Source organism: Orbicella faveolata, unplaced genomic scaffold (assembly GCF_042242905.1).
Source record: "Orbicella faveolata isolate gen_17 unplaced genomic scaffold, um_ofav_v1 contig_25, whole genome shotgun sequence".
Lineage (NCBI taxonomy): Eukaryota > Metazoa > Cnidaria > Anthozoa > Scleractinia > Merulinidae > Orbicella > Orbicella faveolata.
This window is the reverse complement of record NW_028301553.1, coordinates 29,236,869-29,256,562: the sequence shown is the minus strand read 5'-3', so window position 1 is coordinate 29,256,562 and position 19,694 is coordinate 29,236,869. Positions and strand designations below refer to the sequence as shown.

Below are 19,694 nucleotides of genomic sequence, written 5' to 3'. Positions count from 1 at the left end.
CTCACGAAAGCGACCGAAGTCCTTTTAATTAAAATTTCCAAACATATTTACTTTATAGTTCTAGTTGCGGCTTAAGACTGATAGACTGGATAAATTTCGTTTTCTTTCATTAGAATGTAGAGGTTTTGCAGATTTTGAATTCGTCTACCCCATATCAGTGTTTTTCTCGGTGTTGTTCTATTACTTTACTTGCATGTGTTGTGCTGTTGTGAAAAAAAAGAAAAATTATAAGTGAAATACTGACTAGAACTACCTGCATCGCTGGTTATTGATTCTTTCTTTTGTATTTAATTAACGGTATTATGATTACGAAACTGATAATTGATCATTTGCAAAATGAAAATATTAAGAGAATTACGAAAGGCATTGTGTTTTAAGCAAAGTTTGTTTCTAACATGACAAGCTTTGCCCCCGAAAAAAATCTACGCAAATTAAGTTAATAATAAGCCATGGGTGTGTTGAATCCACCCATGGCTTATTATTAATTGTAACTGAAGATCGAAGTTCGCAAGTTTTGTGCGATCGAGGTGTTATTTGTCACATTTGCGGTAACACATAATGACACTAATTTAGTTACAAAGCCCATCCAGCGGCATTATTTTTCTCATGCGGTCCGCAGCTTTGTATATTGTCACGTTTCATGAACTGGCCGTAATATTTATGAAATGTCCTGAAATCTCAAGTTAACATATAAGACTGAGGTAAGATTCCAAACTTTCGTGTTTGCGGAACAAATACTAACAGACTAGCTAACAGACCAGCTTCCCTATGGAGAAAGAAAAAAAGAGGCAGATATTATGTTAAGCACGAAGATGATTCCTTCAGTTCTCAAAATATAGAAACAACTCAAAATACGGACCTCTCAAAGAAGGCAAGAAATGCTAGGGTGCAAGCAGGTAAAATAAATAAAGCAGAAAAGGTTAGCATTATTATTCTGCTCGACAGATAATAACAGTTCAATCAACAACTGACTACCCAAGTAAGATGGAATTAGCTAAAGCGCGAGGTTAATATTCTGCCCGACAGATAACAACAGCTCAATAAGCTAGAACTGACTACCCAAGTAAGACAGAATAAGCTAGCGCGCGAGGTTAATATTCTGCTCGACGGATAACAACAGCTCAATAAGAACTGACTACCCAAGCAAGACAGAATGAGCTAGCGCGGCAGGTTAATATTCTGCTCGACAGATAACAACAGCTCAATAAAGAACTGACTACCCAAGCAAGACAGAACAAGTTAAGCCGAGTTAAGGTATCAGTAAGGGGAAAATTTGCAATTTTGCATAATTTTACTTTTTTAAGCGGTTGGATAAATCTTAAAGTAATCTTTTAGATAAAAAAAACTCCACGAAAAAATCTTATATCTGCCGCTAGTTATTGCGCGAGAAAGATTGCTTTGCATATTAATTACTTAATTGAGAGTTGACAAGTTCTGTCAAATGAATTAATTATCGAGGCAAGAAGTCACATGACATCAAGATCATGCTGAGTTGACATGCGATTCGCGCGCCATAATCAGTGCCGGATGTCTTCGAAGAAGACAGAGCGATCTTGCCCGTTTTCATCGGCTAAAGGAAGGCCAAAGAAGGCGAAAAACACTTTCAACAAAGAGTGGGCCGCTAAATTAGCGGAAAGCGGCAAAGGGTTCGTTTTACAATCAAGAAAAATTGCTGGATGAACGCGACAACGATCGCGATCACGAAGCCAGCGAGCAAGCCGAAATGAGCGCAAGCCGCGCTAAAATACTGTTGCGAGAAACTGTCGAAGCAGAGGAGATTGACGAAGAGAAGTGGACGAAATTGACAGGCAGATCGATTGTACAAAATTAGAATCAGCAGTGCAACATTTTTTTTTTCTTACCCAGCTATTGTCATTTCTTCCAGTATCTTTGCCTTTGCATCAACATCAGTCGATGTAGTCCCGTTTACGGCGTCCTCTCCAGCGTTTCCCTTTGTGCGCTTGCATTTTCTCGGGAACCTTCTACGGGCCTTCGGCATGTTAACAGTGACATGGTCATAATTTTGAAGATTAGTCAACCGATACGTAAAAATTTCGAACGCTAATATAGTAAATCAAAAGATAATTTCACGTTTACTAACTTTGGAATTCTGACTTCACACATGAAAAAGCGGTTTATTCACTGGTGAATAATTTACCGCGCGCCGTCGCGGAAATTTGTACCTGTTCCATGTTAACTGTCACAGTCCTATTGTTATACAGAAAGTTGATTCCTCTGCGGTGTCTCCCTTGGTGTGATAATCTCATAACACTTGGATGCCGCCGAATTTTATTTTTTCTCTGTTTCTCGAAAGTAAAAAATAGGCGAGTTGTACGTGCATTTCGAGTTCCAGGTCGGCAGCCCCTGGACCAAATTGGCTGAAATTCGGAGAGAATGCTGTCAGAACGAACGCCGACAAAACCGTGTCTGCGAATTCTGATTACTCTTTTCATTAAAAAGTTATGCCTTTTTTTCGCGGGCAGTCCTATTTTTTTCCTTTTTCTAACTTTATCCTCTTGTAAAATAATAACAAACGCATGTGCCAAAAATCTGAGACACGGTTTTTGAGGTCAATGTGTGAAGAAACGGATGCCATGTTAATCGTTTTCTCCGACCTAAATTTAGCGGGCGTATACCTTGATTTATGGGTTCGTGAAGCTTTGTAAATATATTCACATTTTCGAAACACGGTAAATTTTTACCGTTTTAAACAGGTCAGGTCATAATCTGTAGTTATTAAGCTTCCAGTAAATATACGGTTTATATGGGTTTTTGTTAAAGCCACGAACGCTAGAGCGGACCGCGCGCGGATGGTCAAATGGGTTATGGTTACCTTAAACTGACGACGTAAAATAAAAGTGAGTTTGATTATGAGGGTGGCTGTTTTTTGCGCGAATAAATCAAACGAGTAAAATTATCTACAGTATCATTTTTTTATCCAAGTAAAACTTCACCACGGTTGGAAAAAAAGATTCGCTAATCACGTCATGTAATTTTCTTCGGCGTCTTTATGCGTTCTGTGCGATGTAAGCATTTTGCTACGGTTTTGTATTATTCAGTATTGCACTGGATAACTGTTAGTATCTATGTATGAAAATTCACGGTTTTCAACTTATATTACAATGTTCACTATTCAGTGTTTAACTCTCCGTCAACCTATCTCATTTTATTTTTGATGGGAATTTATTTTCACTGTGGCATGTTGATTGTATTTCGTGCTTATAGTGGAATAAATTCGTCGTTTGGTTGTCTTTTAAGGAACGCTTGTGGCTAGGTTTAGGCAAATGTTTAAATTGACATTGTATATAAAATCAAAGGGATTTTGATTATGAAAATTTGTGTTTTTGGCCGTAAATTAATCAATCGAGAAAAATTTTCTACAGCATGATTTGTGTTTCAAGTAAAATTGAATAACGTAAGAATTACGATGGAAAAAAAGATTCGCTAATTGCGTTATGTAATTTTCTTTGGCGTGGTTCAGGCGCACTTTATGCGTTCTGTGTGATGCCAGCATTTTGGTACGGTTTTGTATCATTCAATATTGCGCTGAATTACTGTTAATTTCTACGTATGAAAATTCACGGTTTTCAACTTATATTACAATGTTTACTATTCAATGCAACTGGAATGTTGCGTTTGAAAAAAGAAGAATTTAAAACAATCAGGTAGTGCTCCAAAATTATGTCCATAACAACCAACCCTCAATTAAAATGGAACCTTGTTTTCCATCATACAATACACGGATACAAAACCGTAGCAAAATGCTGGCATCGCACAGAACGCATAAAGACGCCGAAGAAAATTACATGACGTAATTAGCGACTCTTTTTTTCCCATCGTGTTAAAGTTTTACTTGAATAAAAAAATGATACTGTAGATAATTTTACTCGTTTGATTTATTCGCGCACAAAAACAGGCACCTTCATAATCAAACTCACTTTTATTTTACGTCGTCAGTTTAAAAGCTTGCTTAAAGTGGGCACAAGCGCTCCTTCAAAGAGCGAATTTATTTCACTAGCGCAACATCTACACAAACATTATGCCACAGTGAAAAGAAGCTACTAACAAAAATACAATGAGAAAGGCTGAAGGAGAGCTTAACCCGAAGAAATTTGTGATATTATCTACTGCGAACTTCTAAATGAATCCTTTTCATTATTACATACGTGTATCTTACTTACATTAACTTATACACTTTCATTTGTCAGTCATATCAAGAACAGGAAAATCTTGCTACCTACCTTAAGTCTTCTTCTTAGCGTCGGATGAACTCAAGAAATCAAAATCTGTAGCAAATTAATCAATGAAACAGTCAGGACGCCATTTAGGAATTCGTTTAATCTCAAACTGATCTTACCTTGCTCAGTCTCCAACAAACAATTGAGGGGTGGCTGTTGTGTCTATATTTCGGAAGTATTCCACTGACTTAGATACAAACCCTTAACATCGCCTGTAGCTTTCTGTAGAACTCACGAAAGCGACGAAAGTCCTAAATTTCCAAACATATTTAATTTATAGTTGGAATTCCGGCATAAGACTGATAGATTGAATAAATTTCGTTTTCTTTCATCAGAATGTGGAGGTTTTGCAGATTTTGAATTCGTCTACCTCATATCAGTGTTTTTTCTCGGTGTTGTTCAATTACTTTAGTTATATGCTGCTTTTGTGAAAAAAAAAAGAATAATTATAATTCAAATACTGATTAGAACTACCTGCGTCGCTGGTTATTGATTCTTTCTTTTGTATATAATTTACGGAATATGAATTATGATAACGCAACTGATAATTGATAATTTGTAAAATGAAAATATTATGAGAATTAAGAAAGGCATTTTGTGTTTTAAGCAAAGTTTGCTTCTAAAGTGTATTGCATGATGGAAAACAAGGCTCCATTTCATTGAGGGATGGCTGTTATGGACATAATTTTTGGAGCACTACATGATCGTTTTGAATTCTTCTTTTCAGTCCGGCGCAATATTCCAATTGCATTGAATAGTGAACATTGTAATATAAGTTGAAAACCGTGAATTTTCATACATAGATACTAACAGTTATCCAGTGCAATACTGAATAATACAAAACCGTGGCAAAATACTTACATCGCACAGAACGCATAAAGACGCCGAAGAAAATTACATGACGTGATTAGCGAATCTTTTTTTCCAACCGTGGTGAAGTTTTACTTGAATAAAAAAATGATACTGTAGATAATTTTACTCGTTTGATTTATTCGCGCAAAAAACAGCCACCCTCATAATCAAACTCACTTTTATTTTACGTCGTCAGTTTAAAAGCTTGCTTAAAGTGGGCACAAGGGCTTCTTCAAAGAGGAAGAAACGACGAATTTATTTCACTAGCGCAACATCTATAGAAACATTATGCCACGGTGAAAATAAGCTACCAACAAAAATAAAATGAGAAAGGCTGACGGAGAGCTTAACCCGAAGAAATTTGTTTTACCGTCCACTGCGAACTTTGAAGTGAATCCTTTTCAATATTACGTACGTACGTATATCTTACTTACAGTAGGGTAATTCCCCTGAAATAAAACTGCACATAGATTTTTGATCAAACTTTGTCCAATGAACATTTATCATATGAGAACGTAAATTATAAAATAAAAAAGGGAGCTGCCCGTGCTCGTTAAGGAGCAGTGAGGCATTGAAAATGTCCCATTTTAGCGTTATTTAATGCTTATTACAAGAGCGCATTCCAAGTTATTGTAAACTCTTCGTGAGCCGAGACTCATGAAAACACGCCTCAAACTGCAGTCAATACTTGTGTCGGACACAAATAAACGTTTTAAGTTTTATTTTGACAGACAGCTGAATCCTTGACAAAATATATATTGGAACCAAATTGCTTGCCGCGGCTATCAAACTGCAAAATTGAAAAGACTACAGTGCAGCTGTTATTTTACTTATTTATTCAATTTCAACAACAGAAATCAGATCAGTCTTTTCTCACGCAAAGCTAATGATTAGTTGATTAAAATGACTGGAAAAATATTTGGGGTGCCCGATTTCGTCAGTGAGCTATAGCCATTTTTCAACTGACAGGACTCAATTTCAAGGCAAATCCGCTATGTTTTCAATGCGCGCGTGCACGAACGCGCGCCAATGACGCCATAAATTATGCGCAGAATGCAATACTTGGGAATGACCTTAACTTATACACTTTTATTTGTCAGTCATATTAAGAACAGGAAAATCTTGTTACCTACCTTAAATCTTCTACTTAGAGGCGGATGAACTCAAGAAATCAAAATCTGCAGCAAATTCATCAATGAAACAGTCAGGGTCACATTTAGGAATTCGTTTAATCTCAAACTGATCTTACCTTGCTCAGTCTCTAACAAATAGTTGAGGGGTGGCTGTTATGTCTATATTTTGGAAGCATTCCACTGACTTAGATACACACCCTTAACACCGCCTGTTGTTTTCAGTAGAACTCACGAAAGCGGCTAAAGTCCTAAATTTCCAGACATTTAATTTATAGTTCTAGTACCGTGATAAGACTGATAGATTGAATAAATTTCGTTTTCTTTCATCAGAATGTGGAGGTTTTGCAGATTTTGAATTCGTCTACCCCATATCAGTGTCTTTTCTCGGTGTTGTTCAATTACTTTAGTTGTATGCTGTTTTTGTGAAAAAAAGAAAAATTATAATTGAAATACTGAGTCGAACTATCTACGTCGCTGGTTATTGATTCTTTCTTTTGTATTTATTTTATAGTATACGAATTATGATAACGCAACTGATAATTGATAATTTGTAAAATGAAAATATTATGAGAATTAAGAAAGGCATTGTGTTTTAAGCAAAGTTTGTTTCTAAACTGTATTGCATGATGGAAAACAAGGCTCCATTTCATTGAGGGGTGGCTGTTATTGACATAATTTTGGAGCACTGCATGATCGTTTTGAATTCTTCTTTTCAGTCCGGCGCAATATTCCAATTGCATTGAATAGTAAACATTGTAACGTAAATCACTAAGCTAGGTTACAAAACCGTTCATTTTCATACATAGATACTAACAGTAATCCAGTGCAACACTGAATGATACAAAACCGTAGCAAAATGCTGGCATCGCACAGAACGCATAAAGACGCCGAAGAAAATTACATGACGTAATTAGTGAATCTATTTTTCCCATCGTGTTGAAGTTTTACTTGAATAAAAAAATGATACTGTAGATAATTTTACTCGTTTGATTTATTCGCGCACAAAAACAGGCACCTTCATAATCAAACTCACTTTTATTTTACGTCGTCAGTTTAAAAGCTTGCTTAAAGTGGGCACAAGGGCTTCTTCAAAGAGGAAGAAACGACGAATTTATTTCACTAGCGCAACATCTATAGAAACATTATGCCACGGTGAAAATAAGCTACCAACAAAAATAAAATGAGAAAGCCGGGCTGACGGAGAGCTTAACCCGAAGAAATTTGTGTTATTATCTACTGCGAACTTCTAAATGAATCCATTTCATTATTACGCACGTATATCTTACCTGCTTCTGATCTTACTTACAGTAAGGTAATTCCCCTGAAATAAAACTGCACATAGATTTTTGATCAAACTTTGTCCAATGAATATTTATCATATGAGAACGTAAATTATAAAATATAAAAGGGGGCTGCCCGTGCTCGTTAAGGAGCAGTGAGGCATTGAAAATGTCCCATTTTAGCGTTATTTAATGCTTATTACAAGAACGCATTCCAAGTTATTGTAATCTCTTTGTGAGCCCAGACTCATGAAAGCACGCCTCAAACTACAGTCAATACTTGTGTCGGACACAAATAAACTTTTTAAGTTTGCTTTTGACACACAGCTGAATCCTTGTTAAAATATTGGACCCAAATTACTTGCCATGGTTATCAAACTGCAAAATAGGAAAGTCGACTACAGTGCAGCTGCTATTTTCCTTATTTATTCAATTTTCAACAATAGAAATCAGATCAGTCTTATATCACGCAAAGCTAATGATTACTTGATTAAAATGATTGGAAAAAAATTTGGGGTGCCCGAGTTCGTTAGTGAACTAATTGCCATTTTTCAACTGACAGGACTCAATATCAAGGCAAATCCGCCATGTTTTCAATGCGCGCGTGCACGAACGTGCGCTAATGACGCCATAAATTATTCGCAGTAAGGATGCGCAATGTAATATTGGGGAATGACCTTAACTTATATACTTATATTTATCAGTCATATTGAGATCAGGGAAATCTTGCTACCTACCTTAAATCTTCTTCTTAGCGTCGGCTGAACTCAAGAAATCAAAATATACAGAAAATTAATCAATGAAACAGTCAGGATAACATTTAGGAATTTATTTCATCACAAACTGATCTTACCTTGCTCAGTCTCTAACAAACAATTGAGGGGTTACTGTTATCTACATATATTGGAAGCATTCCACTGACTTAGATACAAACCCTTAACATCGCCTGTAGCTTTCTGTAGAACTCACGAAAGCGGCTAGAGTCCTAAATTTCCAAATATAACGGGCCTCGTGTTTGGCTCAAAATTGAGTGGCGTGACTAGTCATATATGAAGCTCAAAGTCGTCGCTAAAAATAAAGACAACAAAATACCAGTATGCCTTCGATTTATGAGAAACGGGACTGTATAAGCGAGTTTCCTCGTGATAATATATAGCCCAGCTTATTAGATTTCCCTTTAACAAGTCGATTTAACCGGGAGAAAACCTGTCTAAATACAAAACACTTAACCTTGAGTTTGAATTTGCTTCCCTTAATAATGCTATAACAGCAGATAACAGCGAAATGTTATTAGTCACAGCTTTTTTATTTAGACAGAGTTCGTGAATTCAGAACGCATATTTTCTCGTCGAAAATTGCTACCACCGGCTTCCCGTATTAAGCTCGACGCAAGTACGCCGTCTGAACCAGCCGTTGCTCCAAAGTCGCTCTAAAGTCGAACTTAATCAAGTTTGGTTCGGCACATGAGTGGAGCGACGTTTGAACCGGGCCTGAAATCACTTTGGGAAATGTTTAGGCGAAGAATTGCGAGTTGTTGTCCTGGCGGAAGCTCAGTTACCGTTTGGGAAGTTGTTGGAAATTTTAAAACTAACTCCACTTTGATAAGTGAATAAAGATGTTGAAGTTTTAAGCTCGGTAATGAAATGTGAAAAGTGAACCGATTAACATGACAACGAGCGTGGGACAAAGAAAAAATCTGAGTTGCCGACAGGAATCGAACCCATGACCTCCCGGACACCGGGCGGGCGCTCTATTCACTGAGCTACGAGAACTCATTCGCCATTTCCACTTCCCCCATAATACACCTTGTTTGCCCCCGAAAATTCTGCTCAACCTTTGTTTCCCATTTCTCCTGGGTATTACAGTCGTCCTAAGGGAAACTGAAGACAATGCTTATGCAAAATTTTGGGGGGCAAACAAGGTGTATTACATGAGGGATGTGGAAATGACGAATGGAGAGTAAGGTCATTTAAGGGGGTCTTATATATAATTTTTTTTTTTTTTGCGAAACAACTCTGTGTAACAGTTTTGGTACCACGTTAAAGGACTTTGCACTCTGACTTCAAAATGAGCTTTTCCAGGTCACGTGCCACGACAGTTAATGAATAACTAGCTCCTAAGGGTTAAAAAGTGGTGTCCATTATAAACACGACAACGTAATAACGAATGGTTCGAGAAGTATGGAATTAAGTTCATCCTGTCCATAAGCAAGTTGTCCAGGAGACAAACCTCAGAAAACAGTGTTTTGAGGGGGTTTTTCTCGTGAACTGTTGAAAAGTATGCTAATATTAACTAATATTAACTATATTAACTAAATAACAGGGAAAAATTTCATAAATTGCAAATTTTGGAGGTTTAAGGCCAAGATAATTGTGTCCTTCACCAATGTTGAAAATTTGACATTCGGTTAAAACTCAGTGGAGATATCGTGTGCGAGATAATGATGATCCGTCTATTTGCCCATTTTGAGAAATAAGGCTTTTAAGTTTTACTTCGGTCTCCGAGAGACCAAATTGGCCCTGTGAACTAGGGGGGGAGGTTAGGGGCAGGGGGAGGGGTATATTTAAAGGTTTTACATAAATGTTTCATTGAACACCCGAATACACACCAGTCATAGAAATGTTAACCAAGTATAAGGAGGGTATAAGATAGTAGAAGAAACAATGTTCAGGACCATGATGCAAAATTCTCGTAACTACACATCTTTAAAGCGTTTGTGTGAAGTATCATTAAAATGTATTGAATTGAATCCATTTTGTGAGTACTTTTAGACTGTAAACAATGGTTGCTATGGGTGTTGCTATGTTGAAATATAGCTAGAAGTGCTCAGATTTCTTAATTTAAACATAACTTCAGGAGTAATTAGCGGAAAATCGTTTCAAAATACGATTTACAAATGGACAGGGATGTTGATGTCAGAGGCTAGCGGTCCAAGCGGAGAGTGGTGGGGTTAGTAGTTACAAGGCTAAAGGACCATCCTCGAGGGGGAGGGGTACTCCCATATAAGAGGACGGGAGTGTTCGTCGGAAATTTTGAAAAGAACCCCTAAGAGGTATCAAGATCCTGTTTTGTGGGCGTGGCTTGAATTTTTTTTTTTTTTCACCCCCAGCTAGGAGGTGCAAATTCTACTGAACAAAACATTACCTCCTGTCATATTTTTTCGGCTCAATATCCTAAAAGGCGCCGCAGAAGCTTCCGCTACGGACCTTTTGAGGCTGAACACCCCAAGAGCTACCAAAACCCCTTAAAGGTACGACGAGCACCCCCCCCCCGTCCTTTTTATATGAAGTCCTCCCGGGGGACCATCACCGTGCGAAGGTCAATGAATTCCCGTAGACGTATAATCGACGGATTTACTCCAAATTGCGAATTTTCGATCAGTTGAACGGTGTATTAATTCCATGGTTACCAGCGTATTACTCACTGGCTTCCAAAACCCAGCGCAGTTTCCGCGAGATTCAGCGTCGCTCATTTATCAGCATATATATACCATTACCATTCACCTTACGGCTTGATCTTTTCGCTCCGCCATGTACCTCCTTCCCACCCCGGGAGGGGAGGGGTCGACACCCATATGAAAAGCTCGGCGATGCTGGTCGGAAAGTTTAAAGGAAACCAATCTAGGCGTGGCTCGAGCCTTATTTGGCTCCTAAAAGATACCACTTAAAACGGAATAGGCTTGACTACCAGCCACTGGAAAGGAGAGAGCGCTAGAGGACCGGACTCGAGAGACCGGCGGAAATCGAGCCTAAAGACGCAAATAAGAGGGTTTCATTTATTATCATTCGTTCTCGAGTCCATCCCTAAAGATAGTTTTGAAGCTAAAAATAGTGGCGTTTCGTCATGAACACCGTAAGGGAAACCAGAATCCGGCGACGAGCATCTCCATGAGAGTTCCTCCCCGGGCATGTACCGCATTATCAACGGTGTCCTCTGTCACACCAGTATTAGGCAGATTAGTAGGAGACTTTCCAGAGTATGCAGAGGAAGGAAAAGAGTCTCCTTAAAATTCAATATCACTGGGGTTCATTATAAAAGATGTACCGATGTGATGTAAGGGGCACTCTCATCCTTGCAAATAGAACGGTCCCTCGCTCGGCAAGTACTATTTTCTAGACAAGTGCGACGTATGAATCCACACGAAATCGGCAGTCGCATTTTTGCCAGACTATTGTCCTACACCAAAAAAATATGATGCAAATTGAAAACGGTCTTGAAATCAAGCAGAAGTGAGTCACGTGTTGGGTTTTGCTCCATGCACTCCTTGTATAAGTAGTGATGGCTGTATGCTTTTAACTTTTGTCTGATCACCCAGGGGTGGGATTGGGGTGCTCATCTTCGCTCTTTGGGGTTAAAAAAAGCGGTTTTGTTACCTCTTAAAGGTCCACAGCGGGAGTTTTTACGGTACCTTCTGGGGTGTCGAGTTGAAAAAAACAACAACACAGATTTGTTGTTTCAGAATTGTTACCTCTTAAGGGTTGACAAAATTTCAAGCCACGCACACTAAACAGGATCTTGGTACATCTTAGGGTTTCTTTTCAAAATTTCCGGTGAGCACCTCTCTCCTTTTTTATATGGGAGCCCCCCACCAGGCTGATCATTGGTAAACATTAAAAAAAAAATGAGAAACATACATGCATTTGTTTGCCAGTCTCAGGATAAGGGTCAAATAGTTTGTAAAAATATGAAAGTTTCTTTTTTGCACAGAAATAGATGTACAGCCCAGCTGAGTATAGTAGAAGGCCAAGAAAATGAAGTAAATGATCAAACACAGAAGACCATGTTTGACCACATTTCCAAACACTGAGAAGAGAGTTGAAAATGTGATGCGTAGCAGTATTCTTGACAAACTTTGACAGAGGTGTTAGGAAATGTGGTCAAACACTGCTTTGAGTGTCTTGATATTACCTTCTCAATTGAAACTAGGACTAAGGAGAAAATGGAGAAATAAAATGGTAAAAACCTATGCTGATTAAGATTAGAAATCCAAACACTGTCACAGTCAAGATTTGAGTTTGAGAAGGTCTTTTTCCCTAACAACTGGCTATTTTCTACATCCCTCCACTCTTAAAAGATCACAAACATAAGTAATTAATGGCATTACAACTAGTTTTGCTGGCTTGTCTCACTGTTGTTAAGGGAGACACAGGGCTGTGCACTAGAAGTGCTCAGGTGCCACAGGTGACTTACATTTACCTTTGGGAGACTGGAAAATCATACTTTTTATCATATAAGCTTAAGGTGCTGGGCACCCAGGATTTAATCACCAGGAACCTTTGGGCTCCTCGTAATTTTTCTTAGACCACAGCCTTGGTCAGGCAGGTACTTATCATTTACCATCAGTAAATAAGAACTATTCTTTTAAAAACATCAAAATTCAGTCTCACATCAAGAGAGTGATAAACTACAAATGTCTTAATACAACGTTTCCCAGATCTAATTAACATTTTAATTGTATTGCTATGCTACATGTATGTACCAGTGGATTTATTCTTTGAAACCTGGCCCTATCCCTAGCCTGGGGGAAAAGGAAGTTACAGTTGGCCCCTGCTAATTAGAACTCGCTTATTTCAAATTCCCCGTGATTTTGAACTCAAAACCATTTTCCTTTAGACTTTCCCTTCTGTTATTTACTATGGGCTATTTCGAACTCCTGCCATTTTGAACAATGTTTCATTTCCCCTAAGAAATTGAAATAGCAGGGTTCAACTGTAATTAAATTACCCAGTGTAGGTGCATGTACACGTAGATCTAGTCACTTGAAACCTGTTGTTCAAAACAAAACTTACTCACAGTACTGCTACTACAACCACGCTCACATCACTAGGTGTTTTAGACTTGTCACTGTCACACTTGTGTCTCTTTTGACCACGTGGAGTGGTAAAGCCTTTGCCACATTGGTTGCACTTGTACGGCATATCACCATGAAATGACCTGTTATGATGTAACAGACTCTCTTTGTGAGTAAAACTTACATCACAATCAGCACAGCTGTAGGGCTTCACACCACTGTGTTTCCTGAAGTGTGTTTTAAAATTTGAAGAGGAGTAAAAACTTTTGTCACATTGACTACATGGAAAGGGTCTTTCACCACTATGAATCCTAAGATGCTGTTTCAAACTTGATGGGTCAGACATACGTTTGTCGCACTGATTGCATTTGAAAGGCTTTATGTCACCGTGTACAGATATACAGTGTCGGTCCAAAGTCGATAACCTGCCAAAGCATTTGTTGCACTGAGCACAGATGTGGGGTTTCTCGCCACTATGAATCTTCAAATGTGTACTTAAGTTTTGCTGCCATTTGAAACGTTTTTCACACTTGGTGCATTTGTAGGGTTTTGGTTCACTGTGAATCACATTCAGATGCTCTCGTAAAGATAAAAAGGTCTTGAAATGTTCACCACATTGAGGACATTGGACTGCTCTGGGCCTGGGTTTCTTACCGGTGTGCAATTTCAGATGCTGCTGAAGTTCTGAAGACAGACTAAAATAACTGCCACATTGAACACAGTGGTACTGCCCGTCATTGCATTTAATTGTCTTTTGGTGTCTTGCCAAGTTCGATAACCTGCGAAAATCTTTGCCACATTGGTTACATTTGTACGGTTTCTCACCACTATGTTTTCTCTTGTGTTCTTTCAATTGCGTAGGCCATGTAAAAGAACTATCACATTGCGTACATTTGTATGGTTTCTCACCAGTGTGTATTCTCTGGTGCCCTTTCAATTGCTCAGGCCATTTAAAAGAACTGTCGCATTCACTACATTTGTACGGTTTCTCAGTACTGTGTACCCGCATGTGCTTTTGAAGCACATGCTTCTTTGTAAAGCTTTTTTCACAATGAGTACAGTTGTATGGTCTCTCGCCAGTATGTACTCTCTTGTGTTCTCGCAATTGCGAAGGCCATTTAAAACATCTGTCACACTGTGTACACTTATGAGGCTTTTCATCACTGTGTACCCCCTTAAGATGCTTTTTTAATGTAGAGTTCTTTGTAAAACCTTTCCCGCACTCATTGCATTTGAATGTTTCTTCTCCACCAGACCTTGATACACCACTCATGCTTAATGTTTCCTTGTGTCTTGAAGGCCTTTTAAAATAAGAAAAATGTATGCCATTTGTCACAACAAAGATCAAAAGGGTTTTATAAGGGACCAGAATTGGGGAGAGGGGCTGGAAACAGTTAAAGAAATATGGTCATAAACATTGTAGTGTAAATACTTTAAAACGCACACTTCCAATTAAACAGGCAGACTGAAGCCTCTTATATTTTTCTTTATAATGAGCAGTCAAGGGAACATCTCTGCCTGCTGTGATCAGTCAACTCACTTCCCAGAGTTGCCCCTCCCCTACCCAAGAAAATTTCCCCTATGGAGAGAAAAATGTAAGTCATTGTTTTTCATTCACAGTGCAACTGTGGTTATTGTAGGTCATTTGGGATAGCTTAGGAGGAGGGGTTTTTGATTGAATATGCAAAGGTTAAAACTGGAAAATCTCAGAGTTATAATCCCCAATTTTCAAAACCCTGTTTGTTGTGAAAACTACTTGAAGTACTATGGATAATAAACACACATATTATACTGTGGCCACCCTTTGACCTTAAAAACATGGTTGGAGATTTTTGCACGGACATTACCTGATCCAGGAAATTTGCAGTTTTCTTGACTTCACGCCCACAAAACTGTTCACTTCTCGGAACAGATAATGTCCATGGAGAAATATCCGAACATATTTTCACGACAAATGGAGGCTACTGTTTATTTATAACCCATCAAACATTTTCGCTTGCATGTGATTGATTATCTAAACATATTACATAACTGAATATACCCCACCTAAAACTGAGGAATATCCAAGTGATATTCCCCAATTTTCAAAACTGCGTATGTTGTGAAAAATATTTGAAGGACAACAGTCTCCATTTGGCACAAATATATGCTTGGATATTTTGTACTTGGACATTATCTGTTCCTCAAAGATCACGTTTTTCTTAAGTTATGCCCTCTGAAAACTGTTCACTTCTTAGAACAGGTAATGTCCATGGACAAAATAATATCCAAGCACATTTTCACCCCAGATGGAGGCCATTGTTTATATTATGAGTATGACACCCTGTTGGAGAAATCTTCCAACATGCAACCCTGTGTTGAAACAGCAAACATAGAAACCAATAAAATGACGAGAAGCAACATGATTTCTGTTAAGATTTCAAAAGAAAACAGCTGGCTGTTTAAATATTTGAACATTTTTTCTCTCCTTTTTCGACTTTTATTCCCAACGGAAGCCAGTTTCAAACCCAAAAGTGGGAAGATATAGGTCCTTAAGGGAATGCTCAACCCTGAAAATTAAATGGATACTTCCTCCCTATCCTTCAAGCTTGCTTTCTTCTGATAGACCTTATCATGGTTTTAGAAGGCAACTTAACAGTAGGGTAATGCCCTGCGGAAATTTGAGCGGGATGCAGTTGTGCTAGAAAGACCCAGTTGTTTTTGTTTCTGCGAACCTGTATGCAGCTGACAAGCTTGCTAGGGTCTGAAACTGTGCTTTCCTGGTTGCCAATGCGACTAAAAATTTTGCACTGGCGACTGGGATTTCACAACTGGCCACCAACGGGTGACTAAGCATTTCAGGCCACGATAATATTATACAAACAATAACTTTGATTTTCAGCCAAATCGATTGCGAATAAAATTCAAAGCCACCCACCAACAGCTCACTTACTTTTTACTTTTCCTCTGCTTTTGAATTAAAAAAAAAACTATTTCCCTGTTATTAATCTACCGCAATGTTTCAACATTAACAGCTAGATAAGTGCGAAGCTACGCCGCCATGTTTTTTTCAGCAGTTTCCTACAACATATGCATTGCGGGCGCATAGGCAACATGCGTTCTTTTTCCATGAATATTCATTCAGGTGATGTGGTGTCCAAAGTTGTTCTGGAATCTTTCCATAATTTGAACATAGATCAAAGAACTAAATGGCAGTTTTTCAGTTGGATATATTTGTTCTTGAAAAGGTAGAAACAAGGGAAGGTATAAACTTGACTTGAAACACTTGGCATGAAACTGCATATATGGCCTGCATTTGATTCATTTGTTGTGGTTTTTCAGAGATAGGTGTAAAAATAATCAGCCTGTAATGCATTCTTTTCATTCTTAATTCTCCAAAAAAATTGGCGACCAGAATTTTCCATCTGGCAACCAAAAATTTTGGTTTAGTTGCCAGTTGGCACCAATAGAAAAAAGTTAGTTTCAAACCCTGCTTGCCCCACCTCATGGAAAAAAATCAGACAAACATATTTGAAAATAAAAAATGCATCTGAACGCTTTCTAGCACAACTACATCTCTCAAATTTAGTTCCAATCCTTTGTTTAGTATGTTAACTTTGCTATTCATAAATCCCTGGTGTAGTCAATTGAACAAAACCGAACCAATAATCAATTGAACAACAATCGAACTGTTGTCCAATTAGTTCGATGATCAAACATAATGGAAGTGGAACTTTTCAGTGAGATTGATTAATTGGACTCACGAGTTGAATTACTGAGTTCAGTCTAAACAATCAAACTAAATCGACACGATATTTAGTTCGATTTTGTTTCGCAGAAAGACAAAATGGCATAAAAATCAACAAACATTCAGTTTCAATAGGCCCTTTGCAGGATCCGGTCACATGGTACAGAATAAATTATGCTGGGACGCAAGTTACACAGTGGGACTTCTAAAAAAAAGGAAAGTCAGGCTGGACTGGTACAAGTTCCTTTGTTTGGAAGTCCCACTGTGTAACTTGCGTCCCAGCATAATTTGTTCCGTACCATGTGACCGGATCATGCAAAGGGTCTTAGACTATTGAATTGCATATGTTCCATTGTTAAAGCATTTGATTTCCAAACGTTTGATTGAGCTTGATAATTGGCAAAATTTTTGGGTGAGTTTGATTATAAACAATTGTTAGATGAGGTTTTAGTGATATCCAGAATAATCTGCAGCAAGATGACATCACAGGCGCTGATTTCGAAAATTCATTGTACACTTTCGGCCAATCAGAAAAGAGATAGTGAGTTCAATGCATAACACTGTTCGATTACCGAAACCAATAGAAGTCAATCGATCAATTGGAGTTTGATTGAGTTCGATTACCGAATGTTCGATTCACGACGCCGGGTAAATTGTAAGAAAATTATTTGCCATCGGATTCGTACAAACACTGACCCGTCAAGATGGCTTCCAAACACGTGAGGTTTATTCCTGCAGATTCTTGAGACAGAGTCCCGGACTTCCAATCACATTTTTTTAGCTTACGAGAATGCTATAGCTCGGTAATTGTTACTCTAAAAGTTGATTTGCGTTTCACTAATTAAGCTTATTTTGCTTATTAAGATTTACAATGCATCTCTGTTCGGTGACATTGACTATGGTCCAGCCCGCGAGCTAGGCAGTCAAGGCATGAAAATTTGACGACATGATACAGCCGCTTGAAATGCAACCAGTTCCTTTGTACTGTACCAGTCAATTTGAAGTGTTACGAGTTCGGTTACTCACCTTTTGAGCTAACTTCAGGATAAAATACATACACAACAAGCCACGCGATTTCGAGACCAATTTCAAACTGCACAGAGCGCCCGCAAGAATTAAGGTGGTTTTATAACCATGGTTACATACGTACCCCCACAGACATCCGCTGTGTAAGGCGAGTGCAGGCGCAAAGTCGAGATCATGTCGTTATGGTGGCTCAATAGTCCCAAAATGGCTATTTTTAAGACATTTTTTAAGAAACTTTTGTACCCATTACTGAAACTTTTGTTACAACACCAGATATAACACTGCTTGAAGTTTCTAATTCTTAAAGTTGACTAGGATTCCTTAAATTCCTAGGCAGCCACACCCATAAATTAAACTACACCCAATTTGGGGCTTTTCAAAACTGGGTTTACACTGAACCTAATTTTTCTGGAGTGAGGAAAGATAAAGAGCTGAAACTTGGCAGGCATTATCATCTTATATAAAGCTATTCAATGACCCACTTTTAGGAGAATATACACAATCAATCAATATTTATAAATGCAAGAAGAAAGTGAATAAAATTAGCGTGAACTGTGACCAGGTAAATGAACTTATACTTGAAGTACTAGTCAGAATCTCATAAAAGTGGGTCATTGCACAGCTTTTACACACCTGAAAGCACTTGGAAAATTTCACTGGATTATCTAAAACAATTTTTGATATATTAGGTTTCTTAGTAGTCAGAAACCTTAAAAACAGAAGCGGAGAAAATGGTCCGAGAAGTTAGAGAATAGCTCACTGAGACATGTTCTTTCTTCTAATACAGTTAAAAGGCCCCAGCTCCATAGGTAGGACCCTCTCTTGCTTCTAATGTTTCAGAGTAGCCTTTTTTTTCCAGTTTCTCAACTGTTTTCTCCTCTTTTTAGCTTCTACACTACCCTTTCTTTCTAAATGGCTTAGTCTGCGGTGATCGAGCTTAGCACAAGCATCCCTGCAGTGAGTTCCTGGCGCAATTCCAAGTTCTTTTAACACACATAAAATAGTTTTTGCACCGTCATTGAAGTGAACTTTTTTGGGGCTATTTCTCCCTTCTCCCGGCCCTATTCTGTTCCTCCCCGCCTCTGAAGACACTGGAGGGAAACAAACCGGTCCGTATCAGTAAACAGAACGTGCTGATGAACCTCATGAAGAAACTTGACAAACCTCAATTGGATGATAAATCATCTATAACAACTCTCCCGGATTATCCGGGAGTTTTCTGGTCTCCCGGATACAGACCGAATGTCCCGGTCTCCCGTACAAGTCACCAGTCTCCCGGACAACACGAATGAATGCGCATAAAATACATTTTTCAGACATATTTGGCCGATTTTTTGCATTTTTTTTTTTTTTGGGGGGGGGGGAGGTAAATTTTTGATATTTGATGCATTTAGGCGATTTAATTGGCATAGCTCTACCTTGAACAACTAATTTTAGAGTCCAAAAGGTAAAATTCGCGATCACCCGGATTTTGAGTTTTTTCAGGAGCCATAATCGGAAAAGCACCTGATCTCTAAAGATTACAGAAGAAATAAGTTATAACCGTCACTAGAGCACATCCTCTTATATCCATTTTCTGTAATCTTAATTGGTCTAAATCTAACGAATATTGCATGTTACATGTAGCGACCGTCGCGGAAGTGGTAT

General features: G+C 38.3%; 1 protein-coding gene across 1 annotated transcript; it reads right to left on the bottom strand.

Annotated features, from left to right (window-relative positions):
- Nucleotides 1–12,511: 12,511 nt before the first annotated feature.
- LOC110041483 (uncharacterized) lies at nt 12,512–18,156 on the bottom strand. The gene is made up of 2 exons (XM_089293513.1): nt 18,048–18,156; nt 12,512–14,595 (listed from the first exon to the last, which is right to left on the bottom strand). The coding sequence occupies exon 2, from the start codon at nt 14,565–14,567 to the stop codon at nt 13,293–13,295; it is 1,275 nt and encodes a 424-aa protein (XP_089149639.1). The 5' UTR covers nt 14,568–14,595; nt 18,048–18,156; the 3' UTR covers nt 12,512–13,292.
- Between the last annotated feature and the right edge of the window lie 1,538 nt (nt 18,157–19,694).

Excerpts from the sequence above, each read along its gene's own strand:
- LOC110041483 (XM_089293513.1), bottom strand. The coding sequence starts at position 14,567 with ATGAGTGGTGTATCAAGGTCTGGTGGAGAAGAAACATTCAAATGCAAT.